This window comes from Atractosteus spatula, chromosome 13 (assembly GCF_055471065.1).
Source record: "Atractosteus spatula isolate fAtrSpa1 chromosome 13, fAtrSpa1.hap1, whole genome shotgun sequence".
Taxonomy (NCBI): domain Eukaryota; kingdom Metazoa; phylum Chordata; class Actinopteri; order Semionotiformes; family Lepisosteidae; genus Atractosteus; species Atractosteus spatula.
This window is the reverse complement of record NC_142718.1, coordinates 18,065,905-18,083,430: the sequence shown is the minus strand read 5'-3', so window position 1 is coordinate 18,083,430 and position 17,526 is coordinate 18,065,905. Positions and strand designations below refer to the sequence as shown.

Below are 17,526 nucleotides of genomic sequence, written 5' to 3'. Positions count from 1 at the left end.
TAACTTACTCAGTGGTTAGAGTGATATACAGTAATCTTAAAAACCCCTAGGCATTGATGTTACAGCATGCAGGCTTATTAATACGCAAAAGAATTAAAAGTTTAGAAGGATTTTCTGAAAGCCCTCGCAGTGACCTGGAATTGACACTAACTACGTTGCTTTTTAGCACTACTGATTCAAGCTTGAAGAAATGCTATGGAGATGGGCTTCCCTGATAAGTAGCATATTCTGAGTCTGTGACACAAAACAGGACACCATTAATGGAGACCATGATATCACTGTAATTTTCATGATATATACATCATATCTGGACTGTGATCCTAGCAGCAGGTCACCGTCATTCAAACAAAAGATGACCAATCAATGAGGAACCTTCAGGGCTGGGAAAGACTCTATAAATTAAAACATCACAACCTATCACCAACCGTAATTTCATGGTTTAAAAGATACTGCACAACCCACTTTCGTATCTCCACTCTCTCAGTTAAAACTCTGGCAAAAAAGTAGGTGTGCTTTCTTGAAATTTACTCACAGTGTTAAAAAAATCCCATCTCTCTGTAGTCATCATCTTTCACACTGTGTCACTCTCAAGATTTTTTATTACTCATGTGGGGAGTTTGGCCTCAAACCATGGCAGGGATTTGCTTAGAAATGTGCAAAACTGATTGCAATAATAAATTCCATACTGTATGCTTTTCTTTTATTGAAGAACAAAGCAGGTCTGATCAAACTAACATTTATTAGTACTTAAGATTTTATGACAGCTTTCTAGAAATGTAAAGAGCATTGTAGCACTAGCCTTTGCTTCATTTAAAGACAACATTTTAATTTGGTTGAAGGGTTCTAAAGTAATTACCTGTTCATAATTAAAGGTCTCCAGCATCCCGAGAATTAATCCCTGAATTTCAGCCAACTTGCCTTTGCCATAGACTGGGTCCTGGAAAGAATAAAAAGAGACAGCCTTAGAGGTAAATTCACTGCAAGAAATGATGCTGCCAAAGATTCTGTCTGTAGAAAACTGTCATCTTTTTCAAATCTCTGAAACAGACATCTACTGTAACAATAAAACAGCTATGTGTTATTTCTAGCAAAATCTTTTGAACCCAGTTCATTACTGTTTTAAACCTACTGATTAAAACAGACAATTTTTATCAGTATAAAAATGATCATCACCTTTAAAAAGTACTGAAAAGACTGATTCCTTAACCTGTAACCTCACAAGAATGTTGGTGGGTCACAGGAATTTTTATTAGTTCTGAGGATGTACTGTAGTATGTATAGTGCAGTTCATAAGTATTTAGACAGTTGCCGTTTTGGCTCTGTACTCCAGCACATAGGATTTAAAATGAAACAATGACTATGAGATTAAAGTGCAGAATGTCATATTTAATTCGAAGGTATTTATGTCTATATTGGGTGAACCACACAGGAATCACAGCCCTTTTTATACATAGTCCTCCCATTTTAGGAAACCAAGATTAATCGGACAATCGGCTGCTCCGTTGTATAAAAAGGGTTGTGATTCCTATATGGTTCACCCAATATAGACGTAAATACCCTCGAATTAAAGCTGACATTCTGCTCTTTAACCTCATATTCATTGTTTCATTTCAAATCCAATGTGCTGGAGTTCAGAGCCTAAACAACAAAAACTGTGTCACTTTCCACTTATGGACTGCACTATACATGATGAACATCATAGTAAGAGAAGTGTGTAAGAGAAGCAATAGCAAACTACAAAAATGTCACAACTCTCCAGATTGACCATAATAACAGAGGTACATGTTTTCAGTGGAATATGATTATCTACAGCAGGGGAGTTCTATTCTGATCTGGAAGGACTGTTGTGTCTGCAGGTTTTCAGTCCAACTCAGCTCTTAACAGACTAAACCAGCTAGTTACTTTCTTACTTGGGCCAGTTTAACAGCTTCACTCAGCTCTTCATCTTCTGCTGTATTAAAGGGACTAAAGTGACAGGACCAGGATTGGGAATTCAGAATCCATGAATCAAGATTCTCAGCATTTCAAAGAATTCATCAACTACATTTTGAAGAAGCAATGACAACGAAGTTTGTTCTTGATAACTTTGTGTCCTTTTTGAAGCATCTCTGAATACCCTCTGTCTGCTGTACTTAGAACTTAGGTATCACACAACAAGTTGCCTTGCACAATGAGCCACGCCACTTACAACAATTCAAAAGCCTTTTGCTCATGCTGAAGAGGTTTCTCTGTGATTCAAGCTAATACAGAAAAGTGAAATTTTCTAAAGCAACTGGACAAAAGCACACTGTTGAATATTTCTTCATGGCTTATCATAATCTCTGTGAGGGTTTGAACTAGCAGTGGTTAAAAAATAAAGGGTGAGAGATAGAACATTATGCCATTCTCAAGTATGTGAAGCACAGTGTGAAAAAACGACTGCCATTTTCAAAGTGTTCAGTTTAATGAACTGTAAGCAGAATTCATCATTTTTCTTTTTCTAGACTTACAGTCTCAGAAAGAAGTCTGTCCTCAGGGTGCATATGTTCCTGAGAAATATATGCGAGGATTTGCATGTAAAATAAGTTAATGTGTAGAAAGGCACTGATACTGCAGCTTACTCTTCAAATATTGAAATTGGAAAGCTTTTTCTGCTGTCAACCTAAACACCACTTGACTGAAGTAAGCTTTTAGGTACTTCAGCATCCTACTGGGTCTCCATTTTTCATGGTATTCAAAGGATTGTGGCTAGAAATTTCAAGCTTTAAAACATGTACAGTTGTGGCTCGGGCCCCAAGCTGTGAGTTCTAAATTAAACATGTTTTTACTTGAAACACCACAATGACGGCTCATGCTATTGAGAATGTTATCAATGTCTGTATGTGCCGATTGTTCCAACTCCCTGTGGTCCAAGCACCAAGCAGAGTCCACAGCAGTTTGCTAAACAAGCAATTTTATGGCCTATCGCACAAAAGAATGCCAGGTACAACATCAGCAGTTTTTACACAGCCCATTTATTATCTATGTACTGTATATATCAGTAAGTGGAAAGGATGAAGAAAGACAGTGGATCCAAGGCTACACTGGGCCTGGACTCGCTCCTGAGAACTGATAGGGAGAGTATTTGTAATAAGCATATAAGGTGTGGCAAGTGTCAAACAAACATATGCCTTTTTTAATTGCTTTTTTAAAATTCATGTATAGGTCTGGATAAAATGTGGCTTAAATGCACATCCATCACATATTTCAAATGTATTGCCTTTTGGTTTTCCAGCAGCTATTTGCATCGACTAATTTGAAACTAATGTTAAAGTACTGATTAGGAATTTTTAAGTAGTGTTTAGATCAACATTTTGCTGTCCCTTCTGTGGTCTTGCCTTGAGACCTGTACGTCTGTGTTAAGATTGAGAACCCAAGGTAGACCGAAAAATGTGAGAAACAAATAAAAATGGAAAACAGGAAATAACAACCCTATGGCAAACTTGTATTCAAATGCATATTCCATTGCAATGAAGAATTTCTAACTAGACTGATGTTTTCCTGAAAATTACCTTATAAAATAATTTAAGGATTCTTAACAATTTACAGATTATCAGTTGATAACATTTTAGAAGAGTGTTCCTTCTGACTCAGTGACATTAAACAGTCATCCAATATCAATAAGACACTGATGCCTAGTGATAGCTGTCGCAAACCGGAACCTTTACCAAAAGCACATGGTGCAAGGCAGTACTACACCCTGTATGTGATATATAGGGTGTGTTCACAGGGTAATTCATACACACCAACTCATTTACCCAAAATGCCCTTGAAAAGTGTTGAGGAAAGTAGAGTACCTGGGGAAGACTCATGAGAACAATAGGAAAACTCCTCACAGATGCAGTCCAAAATTGAATGTAAGACCAGCCTCAAACCTGCTGAGACCAGCTGAGAGGCAACAGAGTTAACCTGCATGCCATAAAGAGTCATAATCTTTATTTTGAATGAAATATATTCATAACATTCTACAGCAATGTTTTTTTTTAATTAAAATCAAGCTGCATAAAAATGATCTTATTTTTTTAGCTTATTTTCATTTAGTTTTTAACTAAGGGATATGCAAAGCTAACATGTATTAAAAAAATAAATTATTATCATTGGCAGGTGCCAAACTGCCATAGTCATACATGTTTCAAATGTATCTTGTCTGGTAGTGGTAAAGTAATCTGTAAAATAAATATAGATTGAACAAAAAATTACATGATTTAAAGCTCAATCTATCACGTAGGTCAGAGGGAAGATCTTTACCTTAAACCTTTCAAACTAAGGTGAAATTACTAATTTCTTTACACTGTGCACATCAACTAGTATTCCATGTGCTGAAAACCTTCTTTAGTTTCAATATTAGTTCAATAAATATTCAGCCCCAGATCCAAAATGTTGATATCCTTTTAGAAAATAAACAAGTAAAGTAGTAATTGACCTTCCACCCTTCCACAGCCATGTCTTTATCAACAGACAAGATTATTAACAAGATGCAAGATGACTGTATTTTGGAATTAAAACAGTTGCACTGTTAATACAACTGAAATAAATGTGTCAACATGGCAAATCTAATACATAGAGAATTAATGTAAATTAAGTAATGAATATCAGTTTAATGTATCTTTAACAGTGTTTCCTTTACCTTTTGAAATTGAAATTAAATCTGATGAAGATGGATTTGTTTCACAAAAGGAGCTGTTTTCATTGAGAATGGATCTCCCCTGAGCTCCGTCTTTTGGTTGTCTTTATCAGCATGCTAAAAATTTGATCCAACAAATCCAAAACATTTTCACACTTCAGCTCTAAAAACAAAGAAAGCAACTACACTAAAAACAAATTTCTTAATTAGGGCCCTCTAATATTTTAACCTAAGTGATGCATTTTCATTTAAAAATACGTAAAAGCCTATTGAATTAGCATGTAATACCTTTTCCCCACATACTTCAATACTGTTATGGTGTTAAAACAATTTCTCTGAGGAACTAATAAACAATCTGTGTTATTACTCTGAAATTGACAGGAAACATTTAGTTGTAATAAGATTCCAGGAAATTCTAGCACTAATATCTGCCAAAACACTAAAAAGGCTGTGTTGCTTCAGACAAAGGGAAGGGGAAGAATCAAAATATGCATAAACGTACAGCTGTGCTGAAAGATCTGTGGTCTGGCAAGCATTAAAATGGGGAAGGGTGCTGGAGGGCGGTGTGGCTGCTCTAAATAATTTTTTGCCGATTATTTTTATGCGAGAGCCTTTCAAGAGTAATTTGATACAGCTGGCAGCACTGTTACATCATGCAGCCTTGTGTTTTGGAACAGGGAACACGGGACCAGTTACATCTTAAATATGGACATTTAATCTACAGTACCAAGGTTGAAATCTCAAACACCCTGAACTGAACTTTAAAACACAGTTTGAAATGAGTGTTTTTATTTGTGTCGCGCGGTATTATGTTCTAGCTCTGAATCATTGATATACAGTACTGTATTGTAAGCCCCATGCAATGTATCCCAATATAGATGTGAAATTATAGATATCAAATCAATATATTGCCCTGAAAAACACTGTGATATAGATTTGTGGAATTCAATGAATTGTTATACCCCTACAATAGTGGCTTTTGTACCTCTAGGTATAGAGCAGAGGCTGCATAGACAGATTAATTTCCTCCATTGCTATCCAGCACTTTTGCATTGATCTGATGCTGTCTTCCACATACCACTGAACTCACTTATTCACAAAGCTTGACACTACATGCGAAGGAAAGCATCGGTTATAGTGTCCCTGGTCACCATACATGGGCATTAGATGGTAAACCTAGGCAAAAGGGAAGAGTGCCACCTACTGGTCCCCCAACTCGGCTTATACTAATAACTTGGTATTCACCTGAAGTCTCCTATCTTAGTACTAAACAGGCCCAGCCTTGTTTAGTTCCTGGGATCTGAAGAGATTGTCTAGAAGATGGTAAAGCCATCTTTCATGGCAGGTTTTTCTAGATTTGCCTAAAGAGACATTTGGAGAGGCTAAGGTTTGCACACATAAAATGGAAAGCAATAAAAATAAGGAAGGTGATGCACAATTAAGGACAAGTCTTCTCTGACAGTAGTTGGGTGATTCCCTTGAATATCAACTAAGCCTAATGAATACATTAACAAATATCATATTACAAACCAAATTCTGTCCTCCCAGCTTTAAAGTACACTGCATGGCTAAACTGTTTGACATTGGTAGTCTTACAGAGTCTATATACTGTAAAACACCACACAAGCGCAAAAACGTATTTGAAGTGCCAAGACAGATGTTGAGTTTATTCATTCAAGAACATCAAGTTATTCTCAAATTATTTAAGCATTTTGCACTTTGCATTTTGGTATGTTTGAGGAAAAAATATCATTTAACTATTACTTTAGCATGTGCTTTTACTTCTCTTCCAGGTATACTGTCAGATGTTGGTCAGTATTCTTAGTTTGAGCTACAGTATAGTAGGACGTGATGTACTAAAGTAAGAGCATTGCATGATGTAAATTATTTTTTATTTTTTATGGGGACCCAAAGTCATTTGCAACCATTTTGGTCTGAAGAACTTATAGAATTTTAGCATATCTTCACATCTTACTGTATGGCAACATTCAAGGAAATAAAAAAAACTGATAAGACAAAATAAAATCCTAACAGAAACTGAGAATTTTCTAATGATGGAATTCATGATCATATCCAAGTGCACAGAACTTTCTTGGGGAACTATGACCCTGAACAGCCTGTGAAGTGATTCTAAAATCAGTGCAAATGATATTTGATGAATAGGATTTACTACTGAAGTAAAAAATACTGAATTTGAAGTAGAATATTCAAAACTATGTGTCTTGGCTTTATTTTGTAACCAGTTCAAGTAGGAATAAAGGAATTAATGCTGGAAACAACAACCATTTATTCATGGTCATTAACATGGAAAGAATTTTAAAGAATAAAGACGGGAATGTTTGTGTGATAGGTAGAAGGAAGTGCTTTTATAAAGGTCCCAGATACTTACAGATAAGATACTGTACATGCTAGTTCTGAATTATTAAATATTCGATTTCTCATGTAAGAGGCAAAACAGGTGGCAAAGAGTGGTAACATAGGTAACATGGATTTTTTTTGTACAGGCACTTATATTAAGTTACATTCAATAATAAGTCACACTGTTTTATTCAATATTCCCTCAAATACAAGAATAGTAATGGGGAAATTGATTTCAGACTTCCCCTATTTTTACCAACAATTTATTGTCCACTCAGGCCGTCTTTCCTGTTCATAATGTTAACTGTTACCATAAGTAACAATTGTTGCAGTTGAAATTCCTTAAAATCAATAAGTGGAAATTATAGGCTCCGCAGCACTTAAGCCCTGGGTTCAATTCCTGGGGTACTACCTGTGTGGGGTTTGTATTAATTTTCTTCATGTTTATATGGGTTTCCTCCAGGTGATCCCACAGTCCAAAGACATGCTGGTAGTTTAATAGGCTTCTGGGGAAAACAGCCCTGGTTTGTGTGCGAATTTATGTGTGTTTGCCCTGAGATGAACCGATGTCACATGCCTTGAACCTGTGCTTGCTGGGATAGGCTCCAGCTCCCCCACAACCCTGCACTGGATAAAGTGGTTAGAAAATGGATTTTAATGGATGGAGATGCTTAAATACTTTACAATACAATAATGTTGCACATTATTATGTAGCAGATCACCACTAATTAAAAGTAAAAAAACAAAAAAACTCAGCTGATTTCAAAAGACTTATTCAGACACTGGAAGTGTTAGAGTATGGTTTTACAAATCACCAGCAAGTCATACAAAAACCAGAATAGTACTCATGCCCAAGATTTTCATTTGCGATACCTTTTAACCAGATTCATATACTGCAGGTTTTTCCTCAAGTCCAAAAAACAGCTTTATGTACAGTAGCTTTCTCTTCGAGTCCAACACACTTGACCATAATTCAATTTATTCTTTGATAGAATGCTTATCAGCAATTCATATACTTTAATTATACTGTATTTCTATATAATTTCAGTTTCATCTAATTTAAGGGAACGACAACAGCTGCGATGTTCAGTGCAATGATGTTAAACAATTAACTGGACTATTACAGGCTTAAAGATCTGCAGCAATGAACTCTGTCCCAGCAAAGACTTTTCTTTGCATAGGAGGGAACATCATTTCTATATCCGCACCTCTCCCTGCCCCTAAGTGTCTAGCAGTGCTCATCTCTTTTTGTGAATTCTGTAATGAGGCTTATAGGAGAATTATATTAGACTGGAAAATTGCTACATAATTCAAAGGCCTGAATTGGCAATATTGTTATGAGTGTCTGAATCCTCTGATAACGTACAGTACAGTAAATGAAGTAAACAACTTCTATCGTGTGCTGGGTGTCAAGGGAAACAAATGCCATTGATTTAACAGGAAATTCCTTCCCACTCTAGTCACAGGAATTTTGCCCATTTAAGTACTGGCTAATTAAAAAGATAAAATGTCTGGTTAGCACCATAGGAAACAATGGGGATCTGCAAAGAAGGTTAAACAGTCGACCAGAGGGGTGTCAGACTCTGTTATGTGCTTTCATGTTTATGTAAGCAATTTTATTTTGCTATGCATAATTTAAGACTGAGGTAGACACACACAGAGCTCCATGCTAAGCAGATAAATAAATTATCCAAAACCAAGGGGTATGCTGCCTTTCTTAGCGCAGTATGGGTTCATCTCCTGCCACGGACAGTAGTCTGATTTCCAAAGCAATCACAGGCAAGAACAGAATTATAAAGAAAGCTGCAGACTCTTGTATGAAACCACCAAGGACATGGCAGCCTCATTAACAGTCATTAAAAACGCATTACACAGGGAGACTCATTAGAGTGAGGTTCTGACAGTGCTGATAAAAATAATATTTGTGCAAGGAAGATAAACAAATGTGCAACAAAGCAAATGCACAAAAACGTCTTTGTTTTGGGCTGGGGGCATAGTGCATTTGTTCTTCTTGAATATATTCTGTGAAAAAAATCCACACTGAAACAATGTGTTCAAAGATCCTACAGCTCCTGACCTAACAGCCTTAACTGCTATTCTGTGCTGTTTCTGCAACGCAGTGCAACACCTGCTATGGACCAACTTCAAAGGTTGCTCCTGCAGTAGCATGCAGGAAATAGTATCAGCAGAAAACAGCAGAAACAATGTTATTCCGAATTATATTAAGTGTTATGTGCAGGTCACAATGTTGTCGAGATATTCTAAATTTATAAAATAATAAACAAAAGTTTGCTGAAATTTTCCTCTGCAGTCTCTTAAACTTTCATATTTTTTTCAGTTTCAAATGACCTTATTGTACTTTTTCTTAGAAAAAAAAGAAGGGTTTAATTAAGAGAAAAGAGCATTCCTGTGGGATACTTAAATGAAATCTGAAGTTTCTGTTTGTTCAAGGGGGTCAGCAGGTCACTGTTCCAGGAAATTACTAGATGGCACCTGAATGTGCTTTTTAACGCTGCTCGTTGGTTTAATTAACATTCTTCAATTTAAAGTTCATATATAACCCTCAGGGGCATCTGAAAACAGCTCATTTTGTTTCAATAATATGGAACCAGCGGGAGACTTGACTACAGAGCAGGAGAGGAAAAATGAAAGCCTGCAGGCCAAATGCAGCCCATGAGAGCATTTCCTACAGCACATTAAGTTTTCTGTGCTTTTTAGTTACTAAATTATTCAATGCCTAAATAATAGTATAATACATGTATATTTGAGGCCAAACTTGTGATAGGTTTAAGTACACAATCCAACATTTTCCCCCACCATTTTCTACCACAAGAAACTTTAAATCCATACAATTACAACATGTCTAGTAGTACTACTGTATACATATACACTGCAATACACCAAGGATTGGATAGTGCCAGTAGGTGTACTATAGTTCTGTTCCTTATTACATTAATCAAGAGTTTTACATGCAGGCCACAATGTTGTGGAGGTAGACACAATGGCTTCTTCCAAGTAATGGCTGGATGAGATCCTCTGATCAATTAACAGCTAGCAAACAAACAAGATCAATGGGCCAAATGGCCTTCTTTGAATTATAATCTTAGGTTCTGAACCCCTTCTTTAGCTCAGATAGGGGAATAGGTGGCTCCAGTGCAGAGACTGTAGAACCAATTTTCAATATTAGAATAAAAATTTCACATGTTTAAACCAGAAAAAAATATATATATATAATGCACTGCAAAAGTATTTACACACTTTTAATAATGTACTGCTGTGGATTAGTGTCCCATCCAGGGTATATCCTGCCTTGCAGTTGCTTTAATGTTAAATTTAATGTTAAAAAGTTAAGTCTTTGGATGGTGTTTATACTTTTACAAGGTACCGAATTTACTAAAAAAAAACACATTTTACATTCTTTCATTTGATTTCAAGATAATATCTCTAGTAATTTTAAGGTATTGATTTTCATATACTCAACCAAAAGTGCTTTCCCAAAGCCACCCATGTCAATGCTGAGGGAGTATGATCTGAGCTACCGTGTAAACTAATTATGGCAGCAACACAGCAGAGAACAGAAGAGCTCTGGCACAGAATGTCAAAAAGGGTCAAAATAGTTTTGTTTTAGATTTAATAAAGTAAATCTAAAAGGCCATTTCTGAGGCAAATTATATTCAAGATTCAATACTGCTAAGCAATGCAAGCCCCTCTGTGGCAGTCAGTCTTCACTGTCATGAATATACAGTACAGTATATGTTTGAGAACTGTTTCTTGTGGTTGGTAAAGATTTAAGCCTTGGGTTAAATAACAAGGACAAAACAGAACTCAAGCTTACACAGAACACAAGATTAGCAAAAAAAAATGATAGTCTATGTAATCTAAAGAAAGACCAGCAAATGCAGAGGACTTGAAAGTTTTTTCAGTTGAACTCAAAGCTGCCAAATAGGATCATCTTTAACTAGGACAAACTTTACAAACTTTTCAAAAGCAGTGATCATTTAAGTTCAATTTCAACTTCATTGTCATTCCAGCTATATACAAGTATTCAATGGAATGAAATATTGTTCCTCCTGGTCCACGGTGCAAATACAGACAGGACACTGACATAGACATTGTAGACAGGATACACACAGTGCAAAGTGCAAATAGTGCAAATTACTAAGGCAAATACATAATAAAATATTCACAAAAACACGGGGGGAATTTAAACTCTGTTTCTGGAATTGGAGTGGGTGCAAGTAGACTCCAGGGTGTTGAGGAGTCTGACAGCCTGCAGGAAAAAGCTGTTACAGAATTTGGTGGAGCTAGCCCGTACACTGCAATATATTTTTCCAGATGGTAGGAAGGCAAATAGTTCATGGGAGGGGTCATCTACTATACTGAAGGCCCTGTGAAAGCAGCATTTGTGATAGATGACAGAAATGGCAGGGAGGGAGGCTCCAACAATGTTTCCAGCTGTTTCCACAATTCTTTGCAGGGTCTTGCGGTCTGAAGTGTTGCAATTCCCAAACCAAACAGTGATACAGCTGGACAAGGTGATCACAATGGTGCTTCTGTAGAAAGTGGTAAGCATGGGTGGGGGAAGGTTTGCCCTCCTCAGTCACCGCAGAAAATAGAGACGCTGCTGTGCTTTCTTAGCTAGGGAGGTGGTATTGAGGGACCAAGTGAAGTCATCTGTAAGTGTACATCAAGAAACTCGATGCTTCTAACTGTCTCCACAGGGGAGACGTTGATGTATATTGGGGAGTGATCAACATGGGCCCTCCTGAAGTAAATAATTATCTCTTTTGTTTTATTTACATTAAGAGATAGGTGGTTGTTTGTGCACCAGTCCACTAGTTGCTCCACCTCCGCTAGATGTTGTTATCGTGTCGTGTCATCGGCAAACTTGATGATTCAGTTTGAACTGTGCTTGGCCGTACAGTCATGAGTCATCAATGTGAACAGAAGTGGACTGAGCACACAGCCCTCGGGGGTTCCGGTGCTCATTGTGATGGTGCTGGAGATGTTATTACCGATCCACACTGTCTGAGGTCTCTCGGTCAGAAAGTCCAGAATCCAGTTACAGAGGGAGATGTTGAGGTTCAGGAAGCTTAATGTTTCTATTAGCTTCTGATTGTATTAAACGCTGAACTGAAGTCAATTAAAAGTATTCTTACATAAGAGTCTTTCTTATCCAGGTGGGACAGGGCCAGGTGAAGGGCAAGAGATACAGAATCATCTGTAGACCAGTTGGGGCAGTATGTGAACTGAAGGGGGTCCAAAGGGGTAGGGAGTCTGGACTTGATGTGGCCCATGACTAGCCTGTCGTAGCACTTCATGATAATGATTCCGGATACTATTAACATAATCTAATTTGCATGCGGTAAAATGCGGCATGACATGATATGACGTGTTATGATGTGACGCGCCCATCACGTTGTACCGCAGCATACCTCGCTCGTTTTGAATGGCTGCATGTGTATGTGTTCTCCCACCTCATCCAGCATTATCAGAGAAGACTCAGTGCTGTTATCTTGGCAAAGGGAAGGTGCACAAAGCACTAAATGCAGGGGTGCTAATAATTGTGAGGTATTTTTGAGAAAAATGTTTATTTTTTATCAGGAGTTTTTTTCTTTGGATACTTTTACCCCACTGAAAGGTTAGATTTCTCTCATATTTTCAGTGTAAGATCAAGTTGATAAACAACAAAGACATTATTCCATAGCCTTTTTAGCTCATCTTTACCAAGGGTGCCAATAATTCTGGAGGGCACTGTATGGAATAAGTGAAGCAATACAAAATACTTTAGCTTTTGCTTTTGACTACAGACTTACTCAAATATCATTTCTTTGAAAACATACATGATAAGTAATGCTTAACTAAAAACATATAAGCACAGCTAGGCTAAGAACAAATACGGGGACAAAGGACAACTTCAATAATGCAAAAAAACCTTAAAATTCTGATCCTTTGATCCACAAGCACTTGCATGTTAAAGTACCAAAACTAACATTGGTAATTCTTAAAATTGGGTATTTAGACTGAGAAACACCAATCAAATGAAATAATCTCAATAGGCAGAAGCATTACCTCCTCAGATAGTCAGTCAATAAACTACTTATTTATTTAAAGTTCCATTACAAGGTTTGGTTTCTCAGTAATTATTTTCTCTGACCCCAAATAATAAAAAAAAAATGAAGTCCTATCAGAGTTCTAAACATACGTTTATAGAACTTTTACCTAACTATATAAGAAGTTGAACTAAATTCCAAACCCTTAAAGATTAAGAATGGTTTACCTATAATTATTTTACTATAATTCTTGTACCCACTTCTCTCACAGTCTCTTTCTATTTACCTGTCTCCTATTCTCAAAGAGCACCTCACGTCCCCACTCAGTATATTGCAGCTACCACACATCAGCTTTCTCCATATGTGTAATTAATTGAGGGCTCTCAATCTCAATTCCAGGCATTTCACTAAAAAGAGTAGGGATGTTACCCATGTGTCCTGGCCAAATTTCCCACTGGTCTTTACCAACAATCACCATTTCTGAACTGGTTTAATCATTCTGTTCTCCTCCCCACCGATAGCTTACAGATGTAGCCATTCAAAATTCGCGGTAAAACCCCGTAACCCGGAATTGGGGCTGCAAAAGATGATCGACAGGTGGCACTTGTGGTGCATTAGATGTTAGTGAAATACTTCATTAATTTAATATTCATTAAATCATGAATATAAATATAAATATTTTATACAAACTGTATATACAGCTGGTAGGGGTAGGTTTCGATTTGTGTTAATATTTGTATCTGCTAATACAATTGTGAATATAATTGAAGTTCTACTCGCTTAAAATTAAATTTTAAAAAGCGTAACAGTATTCCACTTTCTCTTTATAAACATTATGCATCAAAATCTTTCAATTGGTCACTTACTGTGGTTATTTTGGAAAAGTTCTGACGTGCTCGTTCTGATTATATTAAGTTTATATACTTTATAAAAAGCTATAACGTTTTAATCTTTTCTATGAATACTTGCTGTCATTATTGCATTAAAAAACGTGTACTTTTAAAAATTGTGATTATTATACGTATATAGCATGTTGCGGTTTTTGGGGTTACAATAAATTGAACATGCATTTTTATTTATTCGTGAAATAGTTTGTATTACAATTTGTTCAATCACATTTTTAGGCTATATACTGCAATGAATCATACACAGGACTTTTTTCCTCCCAATCAGGATTTTTTTAAGCACTGCTTTCTCGTCTCTCAACGAGGCACACACACAAATCACATGAAGTCATATCCACAGATACAGTATACCAAAACAGTAGCATAGACAGGCCAATGAACTCTAGTGTGAACTATACCGCATAACTATACTGTGTATACAGTATGGTGCTGTATGGTTTTAGAGCCAATATAATACAATATGTGAAACATATTTTTATAATTAAAATTTACGCGTTGCTGAAATTTGCACTAAGACAAAATATAAATGATCTAATTGGGGAAATAAACCTGAAGGAAGCACATTGCGTTCACAAGAAGCCACAGTATAACAATATTTTTAAAAAATATATCAAACAGAGTAATTTTGTTTATGTAAATACAAATATTAATTTAATATTTCAGATAATGTAAAAAACAGATTAAAATGTATACAAGTCTAAACAGTATACAACTTAAATTCTATAAATGGAAAAAGATTTCCTAGCGACTGCCCAAATGCTCCACATGCCATGTTAAGCTTTCACTACACCACCTGGTGGTTTTACAAAGAAATGTAGTCCAAAAACAGATTTATGAAAAAGAAATTGGTCATGCGCACTGCAAAATGATGCAGAATCCGGCACGAATTCTGAATGGCTAGATCTGTTTGTATGGTGAGTGTACTGACGCACTTTGGCTGCCTGTTGCAACAACCAGGTAGGTGCTGCAAAGTGGTGGTGGTGGTGGAGGGAAGTCCCCATTACCTGTAAAGCGCTTTGAGTGGAGCATCCAGAAATGCTCTATGCAAGGATAATAATAATAATAATAATAATAATAATAATAATAATTTTAACTGAGTGATTGCTTTCAATCACTGTAATGGTTTCTTCCTAGTGAAGCCTCCCAGTGACACCTAAACTGAATCCTCCAGTCCAGAATAAAGGTTCCCTGACAGATGGTGACATGAAAAGGAACAGTTTAGTAGTCTCTGACTGATTATGAAAACATTTCTATTACACTAATTGGCATGCATATCCTAAAAGTCACAAACCATAAATTAGGTTTGAAGGTACAATAGAAATTCTTGTTGTGAGTAACCCCAGAGAAGCATATTGATAATACTAAAAAAAGAAATGCAGGTCAGCTAAATGCCACAGAACAAATCTGGATAGTTGTAAAACCATAAAGTATCGACCAAGCTTGGTGGAAAACAACAATGTCATGGTAACCAAGCCGGTGACGAGCTGAGGCAAGATTATGCAAGAGCAAGGCTAAGTTACTAGATCTCTAGTTTAGGATAACAATAAGTGAACATGACCAATTTTACCACTATAGTACGGATTTAATCTTTTTATTTTGTGTCCTGGACTCAAGATCTCCCGGGACCTGGGCTACATGCAATGGCTGGCTGTACAGAAAGTGAAACTGGATTGAGAACATGGTGGAGATATGTTTTACCACTAGCTTTAAGGCTGAGTAAAGCACATCAGCACCTGAGCCAGTTCTGCAACACTACTGGCGAAAAAGAAAAAGGGAAATGCAGACAGTACAGACCTGCAAGATGCGCTGGATTATCAATGGTAGAGCAATGAAGCCTGTCATGCTGTTCAGAACTTGCATCGTAAGCTGTTTCAGTGCTGAAAGAGAAACATAACCTGTAGCATGACATACGAGTACAGTATATCATCTAACAGCATTCATATGGAAAACAGGGTTAAAACACACAGGGATAAGAACACGTTAATGATATACATCTGCTGAGTCATGACAAGGATTTTCTCCAAGAGGCCACATCGTTTCACACATATATAATGTTTGCAGAGGAGTTCCTGGTTAGTTATTTGATATGAGGTTCATAACTTTCTGTGACTAAGGCTATAACCCTTCTAAAGCTGGTTTCTAGCTTTATTGACTGAACTATTCATTACAGTCAATATTAACATCACACTCAGTTGGTTAGATGATTTACTTAGGGCAAGGTAACCTGTCAAGGTTACTCAGCAAGCAGCACAATAAGTCCTAAATACAGTATATCTGAGGCAAACTACCTTCAAAATTGTTTTACATAATCCTTATCTTCTTGTTATTTAATCAATTATTTGGTTAATTACCTCTTCTACACTATTCTACTATGGTAATTGCGTAGATTGCCATTTGAAATTATAACTAACTGCTTAAGCAATATGTATACTGTGAGGACTGCTGTATACTCAAAGCTTGTTAGGGAGGATTAGTAACAAAAAGGAACCATAAGAATATAAATCAAGAAAAAAATAAAATATATGCTATGTTATAACATACTTTTCTTAGTGTTATCAGTTGAGAATCGACATCGCAATTAAGGTGTGCACCTCTGTTGTAGAAGCCCTAGGGATAACTTCCAATGTCTGTCTAATTTGTCTCAGCAGCATCTTAATCTTTATTAATAATGACAGGTCAAATAGCCTTACATTCTGAAGTGTGCCGAAAGGCTGACCCTTTTAGTAGCTTCTGAGGTGACATCATTGCTTCTAACAATGGAAACCACAGCATCTGCGAGAAGTAAAATAACAGAGATTCATTGTTTACTTGCACTGATTAATGATGCTGGCATATATACTGAATAAAAGTATTCAATATATATTTTTAGCAAATGTGATGTTTTCACAGTACATAAAGCTGTAATTCAATCCATTTAAATAAATGAAATTATGTATGGAACAATTTCTGATTTTGGAGTGATTACACAGTTTCAACTATAGATGTTTTAAACAACAACAATTAACTATTTAGTTTTATAACTGCGAACTGGTTACTGGTATGTTTCCGGCAATAAATGCCAGTTGATAGAATGGTATTACAGTGAAATTGTATTTTTTTTTCCCCATATTAACTTCATTTAAAACATCAGAACAATTATCAAGGAAAATGTCATCCTAACCTAACTGACATAACATTTGGATAACCTAACGTTTATTTTAAACATACAGGTCTTCAAACTGGACATGTTCATCTCTCCACCTCATGTCTATAGCTAGACTGATTTTCACAGATCTTCCAAATGTTCTCCAATAGACAGAATTGGTGAATTCTGGATTTTGGAGAGATCTGAAAATAGCAGTTGGGAGAAGGCACCCTTCAAATCTGGGAGAACTGGAGCAGTTTGCATAAGAAGAGTATGCCAGTACAGAGGTGCAGGAAGCTCATCGATGGCTATAGGAAGCACTTGACTGCAGTTATTTTGACCAAAGGCTGTGCCACCAAATATTGAGTTTGGGATGTTTTTATTTTCTGATTTAAAAGGACATATTAAGCTCTGAATAAAAAAACAAAGGTTCTGTAATATTAA

The 17,526-nt window shown here is 36.4% G+C and overlaps 1 protein-coding gene across 2 annotated transcripts in view; it reads right to left on the bottom strand.

Moving 5' to 3' along the window:
- Nucleotides 1–17,526, bottom strand: part of vps8 (VPS8 subunit of CORVET complex) — a 345,245-nt gene that overhangs the window by 145,040 nt on the left and 182,679 nt on the right. For both annotated transcript variants that reach the window (XM_088930095.1, XM_088930096.1), the window contains exons 39-41: nucleotides 16,649–16,730; nucleotides 15,753–15,835; nucleotides 857–937 (exon numbers count right to left, since the gene is read on the bottom strand). In XM_088930095.1, the coding sequence (XP_088786221.1) occupies nucleotides 857–937; nucleotides 15,753–15,835; nucleotides 16,649–16,730 (246 nt within the window). The remainder of the gene's footprint in view (nucleotides 1–856; nucleotides 938–15,752; nucleotides 15,836–16,648; nucleotides 16,731–17,526) is intronic.